The sequence below is a fragment of the Monodon monoceros genome, unplaced genomic scaffold, assembly GCF_005190385.1.
Source record: "Monodon monoceros isolate NGI ecotype Baffin Bay Population unplaced genomic scaffold, NGI_Narwhal_1 Super_Scaffold_13, whole genome shotgun sequence".
Lineage (NCBI taxonomy): Eukaryota > Metazoa > Chordata > Mammalia > Artiodactyla > Monodontidae > Monodon > Monodon monoceros.
This window is the reverse complement of record NW_021703769.1, coordinates 22,110,755-22,130,397: the sequence shown is the minus strand read 5'-3', so window position 1 is coordinate 22,130,397 and position 19,643 is coordinate 22,110,755. Positions and strand designations below refer to the sequence as shown.

General features: G+C 37.6%; 1 protein-coding gene across 4 annotated transcripts in view; it reads right to left on the bottom strand.

Moving 5' to 3' along the window:
- The window catches only part of SAMHD1 (SAM and HD domain containing deoxynucleoside triphosphate triphosphohydrolase 1), a 63,127-nt gene that overhangs the window by 23,216 nt on the left and 20,268 nt on the right, over nucleotides 1–19,643 (bottom strand). For 3 of the 4 annotated variants that reach the window (XM_029220941.1, XM_029220940.1, XM_029220943.1), the window contains exons 5-11: nucleotides 12,439–12,554; nucleotides 10,392–10,462; nucleotides 6,055–6,213; nucleotides 4,626–4,726; nucleotides 4,351–4,459; nucleotides 3,210–3,301; nucleotides 1,732–1,847 (exon numbers count right to left, since the gene is read on the bottom strand). In XM_029220941.1, the coding sequence (XP_029076774.1) occupies nucleotides 1,732–1,847; nucleotides 3,210–3,301; nucleotides 4,351–4,459; nucleotides 4,626–4,726; nucleotides 6,055–6,213; nucleotides 10,392–10,462; nucleotides 12,439–12,554 (764 nt within the window). The remainder of the gene's footprint in view (nucleotides 1–1,731; nucleotides 1,848–3,209; nucleotides 3,302–4,350; nucleotides 4,460–4,625; nucleotides 4,727–6,054; nucleotides 6,214–10,391; nucleotides 10,463–12,438; nucleotides 12,555–19,643) is intronic. The other variant, XM_029220942.1, reaches the window with a different exon arrangement.

The window sequence follows — 19,643 nt, the reverse complement described above, 5'->3', positions numbered from 1 at the left end:
AAAAAAAAAAAAAAAAAAAAAAGAGTCATGTACCACAATGTTCACTGCAGTTCTATTTACAATAGCCAGGACATGGAAGCAAACTAAGTGTCCATTGACAGATGAATGGATAAAGAAGATATGGCACATATATACAATGGAATATTACTCAGCCATAAAAGAAACGAAATTGAGTTATTTGTAATGAGGTGGATGGACTGAGTCTGTCATACAGAGTGAAGTAAGTCAGAAAGAGAAAAACAAATACCATATGCTAACACATATATATGGAATCTTAAAAAAAAAAAAAAGGTTCTGAAGAACCTAGGGGCAGGACAGGAATAAAGCCGCAGACATAGAGAATGGACTTGAGGACACAGGGAGGGGAAGGGTAAGCTGGGACAAAGTGAGAGAGTGGCATGGACATATATACACTACCAAATGTAAAATAGCTAGCTAGTGGGAAGCAGCCGCATAGCACAGGGAGATCAGCTCGGTGCTTTGTGACCACCTAGAGGGGTGGGATAGGGAGGGTGGGAGGGAGGGAGTTGCAAGAGGGAAGAGATATGGGGACATATGTATATGTATAACTGATTCACTTTGTTATACAGCAGAAACTAACACACCATTGTAAAGCAATTATACTCCAATAAAGATGTTTAAATAAATAAATAAATAAATATCCACAGCTTGCTCTCATTGTCTTATAATCTCTTCTTCCATTCCTATCCACACAACAATGGGAGACTAGTATACCTGCTATGCTGTTATTAAAACAAAACACAGAAACAATTTAGACACATTATCCCCTATAAGTAACTTTGTCATCAGTCCAACCCAGATTAATTAACAAGCAAAAAGCAAACTCACTTGTCACATTATAAACTGTAAGTACTTATGTACAGTGTTAGTGTACACAGACATTTGATACAGGGAATCACCATTTCACTTCTAATCTTTGATTTAGTTATGACTGGAAAATGACTAAAAATTTACAAGTGTAATGGGGACTCTCTATATTATATGTATATAAAATAAAATCTAGCAGAGATGGAGGAGGAAGTTGATCTTGGTTGTGTCTGAGGCCACTCAGTTTCTGTTGTTCTTGCTTGGTTCAGAGCCTCCAGCCTCTCCACTGATTCTGTCATGTTGTTTTTAGTTAAGCAGAGACAGTTTTAGGATTTGCAACTAAGAACTCTGACTGGTACACGCTTTTTGGTTTACCTCTTTTGCTTTACTGATCTTTATTTCTCAGTCTACGCTTTCCCACATTAAAGAATCAGCTGCAACCCCTCACCTCTCTTCCTTTACACCCTAAGCCACAGAGTTTGTTTCTGCTGAAATGTTTCTCACATCCTGTGTTTTGCAACAAAAATCATGTTAAAAGGGCAAGTCAGCTTTTTGACACTAGTATGGTATTAGTCCAGCTGTATTATAAGTTAAATAATAATTGAGTACTTATGTGCCAAGTACTATTCCTGGTGCTATATGCCTCATTGAAGCATCACAACAAAACTATATGCTAGGTGTCATTACTCCCATTTTAGATGAGGAAACTAAGGTTCAGAGAGGTTAAATAACTATTAAGGTTACCTTGTTAGTACAAAGCAGAGATAAAACTCAAATCCAATAGTATACAATCACTTTAGAAGCTAAATACATTGGAATGTTTGGAAAATAACTCATCTGCAATCCAGGGAAAGTTTATACTTTATCTGAGATAGACCACCTATGTTACCTTCTAGTTCTTACCTGTCAGCTTAGTGAAGGCTTCCATGTCATCAATTGCTGTAGAAATGTGATACTTTTTTCCTTCAGTACCTGTTATCTCTATGTAAGGGTCTGCTTCGAGGAAGGCATCTGTAATCCTAAAGATCATTTTATAAACATTTATGTTTATGAGAAAATTTGAATATTTGTTTTATGCCTTGCTTAAAGTTAAGGAAATCTTTCTAGTTTAGGGAAATAAAATCTTGAGACACAATGTTCTAAAGACAACTGCTTCTCAGACTTACAGATAGAGAGAACAAACTAGTGGTTACCAGTGGGGAGAGGGAAGTGGGGAGGGGTAATATAGGGGTAGGGGATTAAGAGGTATAAACTATTAGGTATAAAATAAGCTACAAGGATATACTGTACAATGAGGAATACAGCTAATATTTTATAACAGCTATAAATGGAATACAACCTCTAAAAGTTGTGCAACTTATAATTTTTAAAAAAGAAAAAAAAAAAAAGACAACTGCTTCTCAATCATGCTAAATAAATCCATGGTGATTTGTGAACTACTACATTTACTGTGCTCCGGGCATTATAACAGAGCTTTAAATACATCATCTTATTTAATCTTTCCAACTATAAGATAGATGTAATCAGCCTCAATTTTACAGATGTAGAAATTAAGGAATTTTCATTTCATCGAGTTAGGAAGAGGTGGTACCAGGCTTTGTACCTACATCTCTCTGATTCTCCACATTAAAAACAAACAAAACAACAAAATCTCTTACCAAAGTGACAACCATACAAATAGGAGAAAGAATTCTAACCAGTGTGCTCATGAGAAGAGATGAGGAAAAGAGTAGAAAAGAAGGTAAATTTTCTCAACACGAATGTTAAACATGAACATGAAAGGCTTAAAATAAATCAATTTAAAACTATTTTAGAGACATGGAATTAACTTGACTCACACCCAACTTTTGGTAATTCCTCATGGGGTCTTTGAGTCACACAGAGACCTGGCTGTACTTTTCTGCTTTGGTTCTGACTGGATCAGGGAGAAGAGGTGAAATTCCTGTAGGTTTTACTATTTGCTACTAATTTTGATAATTGACAGGGTAAGGAGAGACATTAATCTTAATCTTTAAAATTCATTTTTGTCATTAATTTCAGAATATCAATTATCCACGTCCCACCTCTCACCTCCATGACTAATATCTGGTACCTAAGCGACTACCTGTGCGGAGGTCTAAGCCATCCCAGCGTGGCCTCCTTCCTGCCTAGCCTAAACCCCATCTTCTGCTTGAATCTATCCTCTTTACCCACTTTCCTCCTCACCTCTAATGAAGTTCACTTTCTGCTAGTTTTTATTTGTTTAAGCGAACCATTTTAGGTTTGTTCACTTAAAATTCACTTGAATTTACCTAGAAATCTCAACTTGACCCAACTATGATACTCTATCTAGCAAAGCATCATGGAAAATGTTATAAGGAAATAACAATCGAATTTCTTACATTGTATCAATGATGTTGCCAACTTTGTGTTGATAAGCTCTGCGATGCAAAGAGTTGCGTGTGTGGAACATGTCATACAGGTTTCCAACCTCCTGCAGAAGAATGTGGAACAATGTAGGATCAGATTAGGTTCCCTTGTTAGTAGACAAGTATATAAGTCAAGGAAAAGAGATGGTGGCATAAAAGAAGACTAGGCACAGGAGCTACTTCATTAAAACCCCTGAGTCCACTAAGAAAGAGCAAGGCAGATTCATAAAACTACTAATTTGCAACTTTTGTTCTTAGTAAACCAAAATCTATTGAGTGTTTTTTTTGTTTGTTTTGGTTTTTTTGCGGTACACGGGCCTCTCACTGCTGTGGCGTCTCCCGTTGCGGAGCATAGGCTCCGGACGCGCAGGCTCAGCGGCCACGGCTCACGAGCCCAGCTGCTCCACGGCATGTGGGATCTTCCTGGACCGGGGCACGAACCCATGTCCCCTGCATCGGCAGGCGGACTCTCAACCACTGCGCCACCAGGGAAGCCCTATTGAGTGTTTTAACTCAGTGACACATTCTGTTTTAGGCATCTTAAATATAGTCTTTAAATTTCCCAATACCTCTAGAAATTAGGTATTATTATTCTTATAGTCTTCATTCTCAAGAGAAAGACCTTCTATAGTATAATACTGTAATGTTCTTTAGTTACATGATTCTAACCTAGCATGGGACCTAATGATTTTAGGATTTTAACTACCATGAAACACGTAATATAGTGATTAAGGATAATACTCAAGCCAAACTTCCTGGATTGAAATTCCAATTCTGCCATTAATTGTATGTCTTCTCTGTGCTTCAATTTGCTCATCTGTTAAATGGGATAATAACAGTATCTATTCCATAGGGTGGAGGAGGATTGAGTTAATCCCTCTAAAGCACTTATAACAGTGCCTAGAACAACATTCAATAAATGTCTATCATAATTTTATTATTATTTAACAATGCAGTAAAAATGAAAAGAGCATTAAGATACTTCCAAATGCTAAGCATGAAGTAAAGAGATTGACAATTTACCAGGCAGTGATTTTTCCAAATTAGTTAAAGGTTATTTCTAGATTTCACACTAGGAACTATACCTTCCTCGTTGTTCTCTGACATAGCTTACCTTTTCTCTAGTACAAATGTGCTTCCTATCATCTACCTCACAGACACGGGCAAACTTAATAAAGCGCTTGTAATCAAAATTATTTTGGATTCCAAGATGATGGCAGTCCCTAGAAAGATTCCAAAACAGAGAAATTAAATATTTCGACAAAGGAAATGGTACCTTAAATACCAACACTAAATTTCTACAAGAATTTTGTTTATTTAAATAAAAATTGTATATATTTAAAGTATATAAGGATTTTAAACAACTTTTCTGAAGTGTTCAGTGCATACCTGGCAAAATAATCCCATTTGTCCACATCAATGCCATTTCTTTTATTGGCCACTATCTCATACAGGAAGCTTTTTTCTTTAGGACGCCCTTTATATAGCCACTGGAAGACAAAAAAACCCACTGAAAGTTTTAGGATAGGAGCCAAATCTATTTGTAAGCAAAGCAAAGCAACTGTATTAATCTGAAAATTATAAACAGATATTTGAACGAGAAGGTTAGGTGAGAAGGTTCTACTCATTCCTTCTTCCATTTAATTCCTAAATTAGTAGAAAAGGGAAAAGAAATGCTAAAGTGTGATACCCTGTTAATACTAAACCTTGTGCCTTCGGAAGGATCCTAACTCTATTACACTTCCCATAACCAACAAGCTTTCTTTTTTTTTTTTTTTTTTTTTAACGCGGGCTTCTCACTGTTGTGGCCTCTCCCGTTGCGGAGCACAGGCTCCGGACGCGCAGGCTCAGCGGCCATGGCTCACGAATCTTCCCGGACCAGGGCACGAACCCGTGTCTCCTGCATCGGCAGGCAGACTCTCAACCACTGCGCCACCAGGGAATCCCCAACAAGCTTTCTTGTTTAAAAATTTTAAAAAAATATAAGATCTAATTATGAACTAGTAAGAATGTTCCTTATATTCTAATGCTTAAATTCAGGCATGAAAATTGTATTGTCTTTCAAAGTAGCCACACATCTAGTCTAAGTGATATGCACCATTGAAAGAATTTTTGGAACTCTGTATTTTGTTTGTTTGGGTTTTTTTGGCGGCGCAGTTTGGCCCGTGGGATCCTAGTTCCCCAACTAGGGACAGAACCCGGGCCCTCAGCAGTGAAAGCATCACAGTCCTAACCAGTGGACTGCCAGGGAATTCCCAGGAGCTCTGTTTTTTGGAAATAGGATATTTGCTATAAAATCCACCTCTTTATCTTATGCCTTACAAGTAGCTTTGTATATTTTAAGGAAAAAAACTTTAAAAACCACAATGGGAAATTCTTTTTTCTAAGTAAAATAAAAAAGATCAAAAAGGAAACAAAACATATTTCCCTCTAAACTAATTCAACTTTTTTCTAGGTCTTCACATATCTAAATATTTCAAATATGTTAATTTTAATGAATAAACAAGACATACTTTTACATTTTCCAAACTAAGTTACTTTAGGCTTCTATATAAAATACTGCATACATATTCATTAAAAATATTTATATATGTATTTTAATTTGGGGGATAACTTCTGAAGAACTCAGTTAAGAGCTGGAAGAACTATATAAGTCTTTTATTTTTTGCATTAAACAGTAGAAATGTATCACATATTTTATCATTTAGTCTCTCTAAAATAGCCAAATGTCACCTCTTCAAATAGATCTGAAGGAATCAAGCAGAGAGACTAGATGAAAGGAACCAGTCAGTTCAAATTAAGTTGTACACAAACTTACCTTTGAAGAATCTTTGATGGGTGATTCAGGTGGTCCTGTAATTTGTTCCTTGATAAACCAAATATCTTCTTCAGGGATGAGACCATACTGTTCCATGACATCTCTGAGTCCGTTAGAATTAACTAGGTGCTCAAACATCATAACCGAGCCCTGTTCATGCTGGGAAAAGTCAGCACAGTATGGTCTGTTGTAGACTCTAGTCCATCAGAGACCCCTGGTTATTTAAATTACTCTTGGCTCCAGGTAATTCAGAGATAAGGTTCTAATGCATGTTAATTATCAAGTTTTCAACTACAATCTTACAGATATTTTTAAAAATCTGTCAAATTTGTCTATATTGGGACTCCCCTGGTATTCCAGTGGTTAAGAATCCTCCTTCCAATGCAGGGGATGCAGGTTCTATCCATGGTCAGGGATCTAAGATCCCACACGCTGTGGGGCCACTAAGCCCGCGAGCTCTAGAGCCTGTGTGCCACAACTGGAGAGCCCGCGAGCTGCAATGAAGAGCCCATGTGCTGCAATGAAAGATCCCACATGCTGCAACGAAGACCCAACGCAGCCAAATAAATAAATAAATACCAGATGGGACTGGAAAAAAAAAAACCTCTATATTTTACCAGTCTATAAACCTTTACAAACTAGGTTCCTCATTATTACATAAATGTTTAATGAGATATAATCATTTATAATACATAAGTATTGTACAATACAACTGAATATTACCAGATCATAAAGATAGAATAGGTTTGTTTTTTTTTTTCTGAGATGTACCACTTGCAGAATCTTAGTTCCCAGACCAGGGATTGAACCCGGGCCCCAGCAGTGAAAGAGCTGAGTCCTAACCACTGGACCGCCAGGGAATTCCCAATAGAATACCATTTTAATGAATATCACTATAAAATTTAGTTGTATTGTTTCATCAGCTTTGGAATTTGTGAAGATACAAGTTCTATTAGCATTTCCATCTACTGATAAAAAGGGGTAATTCCAGGGCTTCCCTGGTGGTGCAGTGGTTGAGAATCTGCCTGCCAATACAGGGGACACAGGTTCGAGCCCTGGTCTGGGGAGATCCCACATGCCGTGGAGCAACTAGGCCCGTGAGCCACAACTACTGAGCCTGCGCGTCTGGAGCCTGTGCTCCGCAACAAGAGAGGCCACGACAGTGACAGGCCTGCGCACCGCGATGAAGAGTAGCCCCCGCTCGCCGCAACTAGAGAAAGCCCTCGCACAAAAACAAAGACCCAACACACCCAAAAATAAATAAAATATAAATTTAATTTAAAAAAAAGGGGGGGAGGTAATTCCAAACTTGCCAGTAAAAACAAAAATGTCTCAGAGCCCTGAAGTCAAGATCTGGACTGGAATCTCAAATTAGACTCATTTTACTCATCTGTCTCTGCTTGCTCATTTATAACTGTTATAAAGATCAAATGGCCCACTGGAGGGAGACATCTGCCCTATCACAGGTCTTAGCAAAAACAAACTCAAGAAACATGAAAACAAAACCCTGAATGGTCCTATATCTATTTTTTAACTGAATCAAGATATATATCAATTACATAGAGGAAAAACAGTAAGTTTATGAAATTTGGCAGCCATTGCCTTAATCAGGTGGTTGAAGTTAATATTACCAGTAATGGCTTAAAAAGACCTTATGTGTCTCTGATGGGAGACACTAAGAAGGTCACACGTGGCATTCTGCCAAAAACAGATAGTCTGACAGTATGAGGAAACCGAAAACTGGAACTCAAAGTAAGGGGCAATCCACAAAATCATCTACCTGTATACTTCAAAACATGACAAGGTCATGAGAGATAAAGACGGAAGAATTGTTGCAGATCAAAAGAAACTAAAGAGAAATGGCAACTAAGGGTAATGTATGATGGATCAGGACCAAAAATGGTTTTCTTTCCCCTTTTCTATATGGACAGTTGTTGAAATTTGATAGAAAGTCTGTAAATTAGATAATAGTACTGTATCAATAATAATTTCCTGATTTTAATAAATGTACTGAGGTTATGTAAGAGAATGTTCTTGTTTTTAGGAAATACCTACTGAAGCTTTAGGAATAAAGGGGCATGCCTACAACACACTTTCAAATGGTTCAGAAAAAAACTTATACATACAGAAAAATTCAAGTTCCACAAAGACAGCACAGACAATAATAACTAAAATTATAAGCAACTTAGAAGTAAATATAATAAAAGATGTATAAAACCTTTATGGAGAAAATTACAACATTTATAATAGAAGAGCAAAAGGCCAAAGATACCTAATAAAAGAAACAGCTGTCCTACCAGCTATCAAGACTTATTATAAAGAAGTAACAATTATGAAAAGTGTGGAATGCAACAGAATCCAGAAAGATTCATCATTACAGAATGTTAAAAAAATGTTGGGGTTGGTATCACAGAATCAGTGGGGACAGTGGTAGAGCGTTTGACTGCAGATCACTGGGGAAATTCAATAAACAATTATCCATATTAAAAAAGAAATCAGATTTCTACCACACATATGCAGAGAAATAAATTCCCATGAGGTAAGGACTTACATGTTAAAGGCAAAATATTTAAAGAAAAAGACTTGGGAATGGCTGAGTAGATCCTATTTAAATCGACCTTGTTGGAGAAAAAAACTAACTCTGGACAACTTCCTGAAGGTATTGGATTACGACCAAAAGCAGGCAGATGTTAGAGGGAAATAAACACTTGGAAGAGAAAGGCAGTGGGCAATATTCCAGTTCTTTTATGGCTTTTAGCCTGAGGGAGGCCCTAAGGCTGCAGAACTGGAGAGAAACTATCCATCTTACTAGGTTGAAGAACCAGAAATACTTCATCAAAATTTAAAATTTTTGTTTCTCAAAAGCCACCTTCATTAAAGAAATGAATTGGTAAGTCAGAGACTGGGGTGGGGACAGGGACTATATTCACAATACATGTATCTGACTATATATATAATTACTCAAATTGAAAACTAAAAGGCAAACATTCAAATTTTTAAAATGAGTAAATGGAAAAACTCTTCACAAGAGATGATTTATCAATGACAAAGTACAGGAAATGGTACTCAACATACCACAGAGGATGCCAAAAAAAAAAAAAATCCTATAAGAGACCATTTCACACTCATTAGAAAGAATAACTTAAAAAACTAAATGTTGGGGAGGCTATGGAACAACAGGCACTCTCATATTGCTGGCAGAGTGTAAAATGGGAAACGTCTGGTAGTTGCTTATAAAGTTAAGTATCCATCTACTTGATGACCCAGCAATTCTACTCCTAGATGAACCTAAGACAAATGAAAACATTTTCCATAAAAATCGTGTACAGTAACACGCATAGCATCCTTATTCATAACAGCCAAAAAACTGAAAACAACCCAAATTCTACAAAAGGAGAAAAAATAAAAAATCATAACTTATTCATACAATGGAATACTACCTCAGCAATGAGCAGGGACCGACAACTGATGCATGACACACCAACGAATCTCAAAATCATTGTGTTGAGTGAATAAGAGCAAGACACAAAAGAGTACCTATTATAGGATTCTACTCTTATCAATGCTAAGACAGGCAAAACTAGTCTGTTTATAAAAATCAGAAGGTAAAAGTGGGAGGGAGATGTAGGAACTGACTGAAAAGGGTCACAAAGGAATTTTCCAGGAAGATGAAAATATTCTATATCTCAACTTGGGTAGTGGCTACATGGATGTATACATTTGTCAAAACTCACTGAACTGTACACTGAAGATCTGTACAACATACTGTATACGAATTACCTTTAAAGAGAGAGAGAAAAAATAGTGGTTGACATGTAAGAAGTGTTCAATATGTATTAATACCTTTTTCTACTCCAAATAATAGTGTGGCCAAAAATAGGAGTTGACCTAACTTTACTTCTCAAAAATTGATTCCAAAAATACAGGTCAGTCACCTGCAAATCTGTAAGTATAAAATGAACTTAGCTGGTATTAGTTACTTCATGGTCATACAAAATGAGTCAAAGTCAGAGTCAGCCTTTTATTTTTTATTTTATACTAGTGTGATAGAGTAGAAAGAGCATTAAATTAGCAGCTAGGAAACCTGGTTTTCTAGTGCTGGCTTTATCATTTAACAACTTTGTGATTTTTGGTGCATCAATACACCTCTATGAACTTCAAGTTCCTTTATACTTACAAAAATGGAGATAATGATTTCCTCCTTAGAGATTACTGTGAGGATCAAATGAAAGCATTATATATAAACACTCTGAAAAACTGTAAAAGGAAGAATACTTTAACACAGCAGTCATTGCTTAGTCTTTATTTTATTGACTATTAAATATATGAATACATACCGTCCATTTCACATCTGGGCGAGCAAGTGGAATAAATCTTCCATCGAACATATGAGAAAATGGCCCATGACCTTAAAAACAAAAGCAGCCTTAGAACAAGAAAAATGTTTGTAAATTGGTAAAATGTAAATCTTTTTAGTTAAACTTGAATATCAATAGAAATTAATAATCTATAAATACATCACAAAAAGGAACAAACCCTTCCTTCCTATTTTCTAAAACAAGAGAACAGGAAGCAGAACAATACAGGAAAGTAAGCTCTCCACTGAGGGGTCTCTGAGTCACCATAGTTTACATAAATCTGATGAAAGGACAGTTTTGTGTAACTAAAGGAATGTTAATGACAAAAACTTTTGGCTTCTTCAGATTACATATTGGTAGTGTTAGAACAGCAGTTTTAACACAATCCACTAGGGTTAGGAAGAAAACATTAGAACTTTATTACTCTCAACCTTTAAAAACATCTATTTTTATGTAAATTTTATAATGTATGTAATTTATTTTATAATAAATATACACATATCAGGGCTTATCTTGGGTTTTTACTGATGATATGGGCAATCAAAAGTGGAGATCACTACTTTATCTTATTCATAAGTGATCTTAACATTCCACAACATCTAGTAATATGAAACTTTGCTGAGGCACAACTCTGGAATTATCAGAATTTCTGAAGGAGTTACAGTTAGCCCTCTGCATCCGCAGATTCAATCAACCTCGGACAAAAAAATATTCAGAAAAAAAAATTCCAGAAAGTTCCAAAAAGCAAAACTTGAATTTGCCAGGCTTGCTGGCAACTATTTACATATAGTTTACATTGTACTGGTATTATAAGTAATTTAGAATTGATTTAAAGTACATGGGAGGATGTGTGTGGGTTATATGCAAATTTTATATAAGGGGCTTGAGCATCCAGGATTTTGGGGTTTTGGGGTTTTTTTTTGTATCCGCAGGGGGTCCTGATAGATGGGAGAGGGAGCCTACCTGGACCAGCCCTGGGCCTTTTTGCATGTTGCAGTCTGTACACAAAGGCTTGTTACTATAGAGCTCAGACTCCTAGAAATTGGCAAAAGTTTCCAATGATTCCCTCTCAAAATACCAAAAATCTGTTAAATTTATGATCTAGGGCTGATACTGGTCCTACTGAAATCTCCAAGGGGACATGCTGAAGAGCGTGCCCTACGCCTTTAAGTATCTGGCTATTGAAACCTCCCTTTCCCTGCACTGAGGGCACATGCAAACTCTTAGGATCCTCCAACAGGTAGGAATAAATTACAAGGATAGGGCTTCCCTGGTGGCACAGTGGTTGAGAGTCCGCCTGCTGATGCAGGGGACACGGGTTCGTGCCCCAGTCCGGGAAGATCCCACATGCCGCGGAGCGGCTGGGCCCGTGAGCTATGGCTGCTGAGCCTGCGCGTCAGGAGCCTGTGCTCCACAATGGGAGAGGCCACAACAGTGAGAGTCCCGCATACCGCAAAAAAAAAAAATTACAAGGATAGGGGAAAAAACTCCTGTGATAAAAGAGAACAGTCCTTTTTCTCTTTCTTTGACCATGGAAAAGGATGATATTCTTCTACTTGGATTTAAGTGGCCCAAGACCTCACATGGGTCAAGGAAGAAAAGGAGTTCTCTAAATCTGTTGTTAATCTGTTAGAGCAGATTATGTATTCTAGGTGTGAGAAGAATAGATTTGACAAATTATCTAAAGGAAAATGGCAATTTTATTTCAACCAAGATAAAGGAAAAATCAAATTCACATCATCCAACACACAGTAGTCAGAAAAAAATCACTATCAGAAAGTCCCTTCATATATAACCTGCAACAAAGATGTTTAACATGGGAAATTCACTGAAAGCCTACAAAAAAAAATAGCAATGCTTTGGGCTTATGAATCATTCTAGAAAGAAGCACTGGCACATTTACATTAATGTTAACTGAAGAATTAAAACACAACTTTCATATTCTCCTAGTTAGTTGGATTTTTTAATTTCAAAGAGAGGTACCATGTGGTTTTACATTAGAACTCTGGCTCTTTGAACTGCTTACCGAGATCATGACAAAGACCAGCGATCTGAACACAGAGCATATCTCGTTCACTTATCTGCAGCTCTGGTTGTTTTTCACTCAGTTCACGAACTAGACGTCCTGCTAGATACCCTACGCTGCAGAGCGGAAAAAACAAAACAAAAATGAAAAACTTACTCTTCTGTTTGAAAGATGAGCGACTGTTAAGATTTGTATTTGTCCTTGATAAATCCTTAAGGAGGCTGTGAATTAGACTTTGGGTGAAGGAGCCTTCCCAGCAGTTTGAGTATAAAAAGCCCTCTTTTCCCCTTTTTGTTTCAGAGTCTACCTGATTGAGCTAGCTATAGGCTCAGTCTCAGGTCATTTTGGGCTGTATTACATTTCTGATTTGTAGAGATTTGCAAGACAAAGACAGTTGTTTTTAATTCCCCAAAGAACTGCTCTGCTGCCTAAATGATTTTAAAAGATTGATTTGCCCAACTACATTTTCTTTAATTTGATTATTATTAGCTTCTGAATATTAGCCCCTAGTTTTACGTTATATTGTGTGGGTTCATGTAACCTTACTGGGTTTTTTTTTTTTTGTATATTTAAATTAATATTTTCTGAGGGGCAGATTTACATACCCTGTCTTATAATACCAGGCAGGGGAAGCATTCCCCAGTGAGACATAATGTCTACACACAATATACTGAGGCAAAACAGATATAAACATCTTATATTAAGCCCACTTAAATATACCTACTTTTATAAACTGTCATCTCGATTCAATCAACTCTTACACCTTTAACTTCAGCCTCCATTAGGACCCCATCAACAAGCTGTGGTCTTACAAGGAGTCCTAGAAACTTTCCTTTTTATTATCTGGCTATTTTATCTATTTTTGTATAAAGGCTCTGGGATCTCCAGGGAGGGGTTGAGCCCAGGGACACAGGCCTTTTTAAAAAATCTTTAACTTGATTAATTGGTCTAATTGTTGCCCCAAACAATTGTTCAACTGTTGATCAGGTATTCTCAGTGTAATTTTCTTCCAGCCTTTTAAATATGTGTGTGTGTGTGTGTGTGTGTGTGTGTGTGTGTGTGTGTATTAAACTGGGGTAAATAGAATGATAGAATGGACTTCTTTGGGGCCCTTAATGTTGGGGACCAATAAGATGTCCCCTTGGCCCATCCAACCTTACATAGTGTTGTATAAAAACCTTTGTTTTAATCTCATTACCATCCATTTTATTTATCCAGTTTCATAATAACCATCTGAAGATTTTTATCCTGTTGAGACAAGTCCTGTTAAAATTTCCACCTTCTTGGGAAGAAGTCTCTTAACTTTCCCCTCAGCTTTTTTTCCCTATTAACCAACCCAATTAACATTACTTAACCTAATGTTTTTATTAGCATCTGTAAGGCCCATTGAGGGTAACCCTAGAGACTACAAATAAGGCTTCCCAAACTGGTTTATTTTTGTCTCTTTTAAACTAAGGGAGTTCTGAAATTGGGTCATTTGTAGGGATGTGGATGGATCTAGATACTGTTATACAGAGTGAAGTAAGTCAGAAAGAGAAAAACAAATACCGTATGCTAACACATATATGTGGAACCTAGAAAAATGGTACAGATGAACCGGTTTGCAGGGCAGAAATTGAGACACAGATGTAGAGAACAAATTTATGGTCACCAAGGGGAGAAAGCGGCAGGGGTGTGTGTGTGTGTGATGAATTGGGCGATTGGGGTTGACATGTATACACTGATGTGTATAAAATTGATGACTAATAAGGACCTGCTGCATAAAAAAATAAATAAAAGTAAAAAAAAAATAATTGGATAAAGTCAGTGTCAAGATAAATTCAACACCTATATTAAGTCCACAAAATCAAGAAGAGATAAAAAAAACAAGAAACAAAAAACAAAATACTGAGTATAGTTCCCTGTGCTATACAGTAGGTCCTTGTTGGATATCTATTTTATATATAGCATTGTTGAACTAGATAATATGGTCTCTATTCTTAATGGAATATGTGGTGAATTTACAACAAAAGGTAACATTTAAATCAATGGAATTAAATCCACAACTTATGACAAAAAAAACTGTATCAAATCATGTTGTACACCTTAAACATACACAACGTTATATGTCAATTATATCACGATAAAGCTGGGGGAAAATAAGATATTCAAATTTTTTTTAAGTTAAGAAAAAAACTAAAAATGCTAAAAAAAGATAAATAAATAAATAAACTAAGGGAGTTCTTAGGTTAGCTGTTTTATATATACTACCATCTTCTAATTTGTTTTTTTATAGGTAAAAATAAAACAGCTGTTTGTTATGAGAGCTCTCTAAAAAATTTACTAATTTACCAAGTTTCTCCAATTTTAAGGATTCACTGTCTGGTCATTGATGAATAGTATCTTTTTTTTTTTTTTTTTTTTTGCGGTATGCGGGCCTCTCACTGTTGTGGCCTCTCCCGTTGCGGAGCGCAGGCTCCGGACGCGCAGGCTCAATGGCCATGGCTCACGGGCCTAGGCGCTCCACGGCATGTGGGATCTTCCCGGACCGGGGCATGAACCCGTGTCCCCTGCATAGGCAGGCGGACTCTCAACCACTGCACCACCAGGGAAGTCCGATGAATAGTATCTTAATAGTGACTCAAACCAATAAAATGCAAGAGGCATCCCCACAAGAGAGTGCAAAGGATGCAGCCTTCATAAGATTTAGAAATTTCCTCCCCCAAACAGCCTAAGAGAGTAAAGTCCTTCGTTGTACAGGTGGTTGCAATGAAGGTTGAGATGACAAAGGCCCCTTATGGGCTGGGACCCCTTATGACAAATTTTCCTGAGAGTTGACACAGCCAGACAAAAAGATTGCTCAGAATTCCAGTCTATTTAACTGGTTGCCAAATGTACACCATATGTGTACCTCCTGGATAGCAGAGACCAAGCTCTCAGAACACAGGAGAAAAAAAAAAAAAGCCTAAGAAGATCAGGTAGAACATTTACATCTCTAAGACACAGGTAGAGAAATGCAAATTCTCCCAGAAGGGCTTTTGTTTCTTTAAGTTCAGAATTTTGAAAAGATGTTTTATCAAGTTGGGTTTTTCTAGCTGCATATGAAAAAAAAATTAATTTTGGAATGTCAAAAGAACCCCAGTTTGGCCATTTTTAGGATGAGCTTTAATTCCCAATTAAGCAAGTACTTGCAAGTACAAATTCTGTACGTACATAATAAAAATTTCCCAGTGTCTGTCAATTGGGGTAACCCATCAGCGTTTTTTAACTGAGCAAAATCTTCCCAGTGTCTTTCACGTGAGGATAACCCACTCTGTCATTCAACTGACCACAATCTTCCTAATGTCTTTCAACTGAAGATAACCCTGTTACCTCTTTTTGAAACTAAGTTCAAGGAAAACCTACTCCTCCAGTGAGAAGTTAAATACCACCAAATAAAACTTAGGACCATAAGCGAATAACATGAGATCCAAGATCCAGGAGACACTCATCCAAATTCATCTGGACTCACTGAGGAGACAGACGGGCACAAGAGGCCTCTGCTAGTACCAAGGCTCCAGATCCTCGTAAAGTTCAGGCAAAGGAGAAAAGTTGGCTCTGGATCCCTTCGTGGTCACTGAACTGTCAACTAAAGAAAAACACTACCTAAAAGTTCCAAGTTATGTTTTATTCAGAGGTCTTACTGAGGACTCTAGCCCAGGAAACAGGCTCAGACAGCACTGAGGCATTGTTCCAAAGAGGTAAGGGAGGAACCAGGGTATATAGGAGTTTCTGATGAAAAAAAAAAACCAAAAAAAACATTTAGTCAACATCAAAAGACTACTGCTAATGACAAAAACCAGTCACCTCCAAGATAATAATTTTTAGCATTTTCCTATGTATGGGAAGATGTAAGAGTCTGGGGTCATTGAAATTATTCCTTAGATATTCTAGGGCCAGGATGCTATTTTTCTCCACCCTGAATTCCCCTCTGGGTGCAGCACTGGGGGCAGCTGCAGTGGCTTGATGGCTTGACGGCGGGCAATATTTGTTGTTTACTAGAATGACAGGTAACATTTTTTTGGTCTACATTTGTGATTAGCAGTAACCTTTTTACACTTGACCACATGTTTTCCCCAGCAAAAAAGTTCACATATATACTGGCTCCTCCCTTACCTCTCTGGAGCAGTTCCTCAGAGCTATCTGAGAACTCCCGGGCTATAGTACTCAGTAAGGTCCCCAAATAAAACTTAACTCATAACTTTCACATCGTGCATTTTTCTTTCAGTTAACACTCAAGAATTTCAATATGTTTTTCAAATGTTCTAATATACCTTGAGGGCAACTTAACAGAATAGTCTGTTTCAGAACTAGGCAGAAACACACAGATTCCCAAAAGCAGGACCTCTTGACTCAGAATCACTTATCATTAGGGAAATGCAAAATCAAATCACAGTGAGATACCACCTCATACCCATTAGGAAGGGTTTTTGGGGTTTTTTTTTTTTGGCTGCTCCACGTAGCATGCAGATCTTAGTTCCCCAAACAGGGATTGAACCCGTTCCCGCTGCACTGGAAGCACAGAGTCTTAACCACTGGACCACCAGGGAAGTCCCTAGGATGTCTATTACAAAACAAAACAAAAACTAACAAATTTTGGCCAGGATGTGGAGAAACTGGAACCCTTGTACACTGTTGGTGGGAATGTAAAATGGTACAGCCACTATAGAAAACAGTAGAGCAGTTTCTCAAAATATTAAAAATAGAATTACCATATGATCCAGTAATTCCACTTCTGGGTATATACCCAAAAGAAGTGAAAGCAGGGTCTTGAAGAGATATTTGCACATCCACGTTCATAGAGGTCACAATTGCCAAAGAGGTGGAAGCAACCCAAGAGTCCACAGATGAATGAAGGGATAAATGAAATGTAACATATACATACAATGGAATATTATTCAGCCTTAAAAAGTAAGGATATTCTGACACATGCTCCAATATGAGTGACTCTTGGGGAAATTACGCTAAATGAAATAAGCCAACCACAAAAAGACAAATACTCTATGAAATCACCTATATGAGGTACCTAGAACAGTCAAATTCATTAGAACAGAAAGTAGAATGGTGGTTACCAGGGACTGGGGAGAAGAGGAATGGGGAATTCAATGGGTACAGGGTTTCAGTTTTGCGAGATGAAAAAGTTCCGGAGCTTGGTTGCACAATAATGTGGATATATTTAACACTATTGAACTATAAACTTAAAAATGGTTAGGATGGTAAATTTTATATTCTGTGTATTTTACCACAATTTTTTTTAAAAGCAGAGCTTCTGGTATTGTAATGTTTACAACATAGATTGTAGATAAGGTGCTCAACAAATGTTAAATACACTTTTAGCATTTCTACCTGAAAGTACTTCCTGAATGAATACAATATCTTTCTTGCCCCCTAAACTCTGAGCTTCACAAGGACAGAAACAGTTGATATCTTGTTGGTTTGGTAGGCACTAATAAGTTTTCGATAAATATTTGTTGATGAATAAACATTTGAGTAGATGCATGTGTTCTGGCTAATTAAACATGCTTCTAAACAAACAACCAAAACCAAGGTAACGCAGCAGTTTCCCCTTATTATTGGTTTCACTTTCCTCATTTCAGTTACCAGCAGTTAATCATGGTCTGAAAATATTAAATGGAAACTTCCAGAAATACACAATTCATAAGTTTTAAATTATACTTCATTCTGAGTAGCATGATGAAACATCACACTGTTCTGCTCCATCACGACTGGGTCGTGAATCATTCTTTTGTCCAGCGTGTCCCACACATTAAATCACTTAGTAGCCAACAAAATTATCAGATCGACGGCCAAGGTTTCCACAGTGCTTGTGTTCAAGTGACCCTTATTTTACTTCATAATGGCCCCAAAGTGCAAGAGTAGTAAAGCTGGCAATTCAGATGTGCCGAGTCGAGAAGTGTTTCCGGTAAGTGAGTGAAACGGTCAAAATTCTCAACTCAGTAAAGATAGAACAAAATTGTACGCTGAGGTTGCTAAGATCTATCATAAGAACAAATCTTCTACCTGTGAAATAGTGAAGAAGGAAAAAGAAATTTGTGCTAGTTTTGCTGTTGCATCTCAAACTGTCAAAGTTACAGCCACGGTGTGTGATAAGTGCTTAATTAAGATGGCAAAGGCATTAAATTTGTACAGTAAGATATTCTGAAAGAGAGAAACCACATGCACATAACTTTTATTGCACTGTATTGTTATAATTGTTCCATTTTATTATTAGTTGTTGTTAATCTCTTACTGTGCTTAATTTATAAATTAAACTTTATTATAGGTATGTATTTTTAAGGAAAAAACATAGTATAAATAGGGTTTGGTAGTATCTGTGGTTTCAGGCATCCACTGGGAGTCTAGGAGCATATACCCCGTGGATAAGGGGTGGACCACTTACACTGTGAGTACTTCATGAAAATCTAGATAACTGTCTGATTCTTCTGGGCCTATGTCCACCTGGCTCTACATTTTTATAATGAAAAAGCAGACCAGGGACTTCCCTGGTGGTGCAGTGGTTACCGCCTGCCAATGCAAGGGACATGGGTTTGAGCTCTGGTCCGGGAAGATCCCACATGCACGGAGCAACTAAGGCAGTGCGCCACAACTACTGAGCCTGCGCTCTAGAGCCCGCGAGCCACAACTACTGAGCCCGTGTGTCACAACTGCTGAAGCCCGTGCGCCTAGAGCCCATGTTCCGCAACAAGAGAAGGCACCGCAATGAGAAGCCCGTGCACCACAACGAAGAGTAGCCCCCACTCGCGGCAACTAGAGAAAGCCTGTGCGCATCAAAGAAGTCCAAACGCAGGCAAAAAAAAAAAGCAGAGCAAAGTCTCAACTATGTTGTATGTAACAGAGGTGCCACCTTCTCTAAGCTTGTGAATGCTTTTCTGATTTACACGTTTCCTGATAGGTAAGAAAACAATGTGGTTTTTTTGTTTTTCGTTTTTTTAAATTTATTTTTGGCTGCATTAGGTCTTTGATGCTGCATGTGGGCTTCCTCTAGTTGCAGAGAGCGGGGGCTAATCTTCGTTGTGGTGCACAGGCTTCTCATTGCGGTGGCTTCTCTTGTCAAGGAGCACAGGCTCTAGGTGCACAGGCTTCAGTAGTTGTGGCACACAGGCTTAGTTGCTCTGCGGCATGTGGGATCTTCCCAGGCCAGGGCTCAAACCCGTGTCCCCTGCATT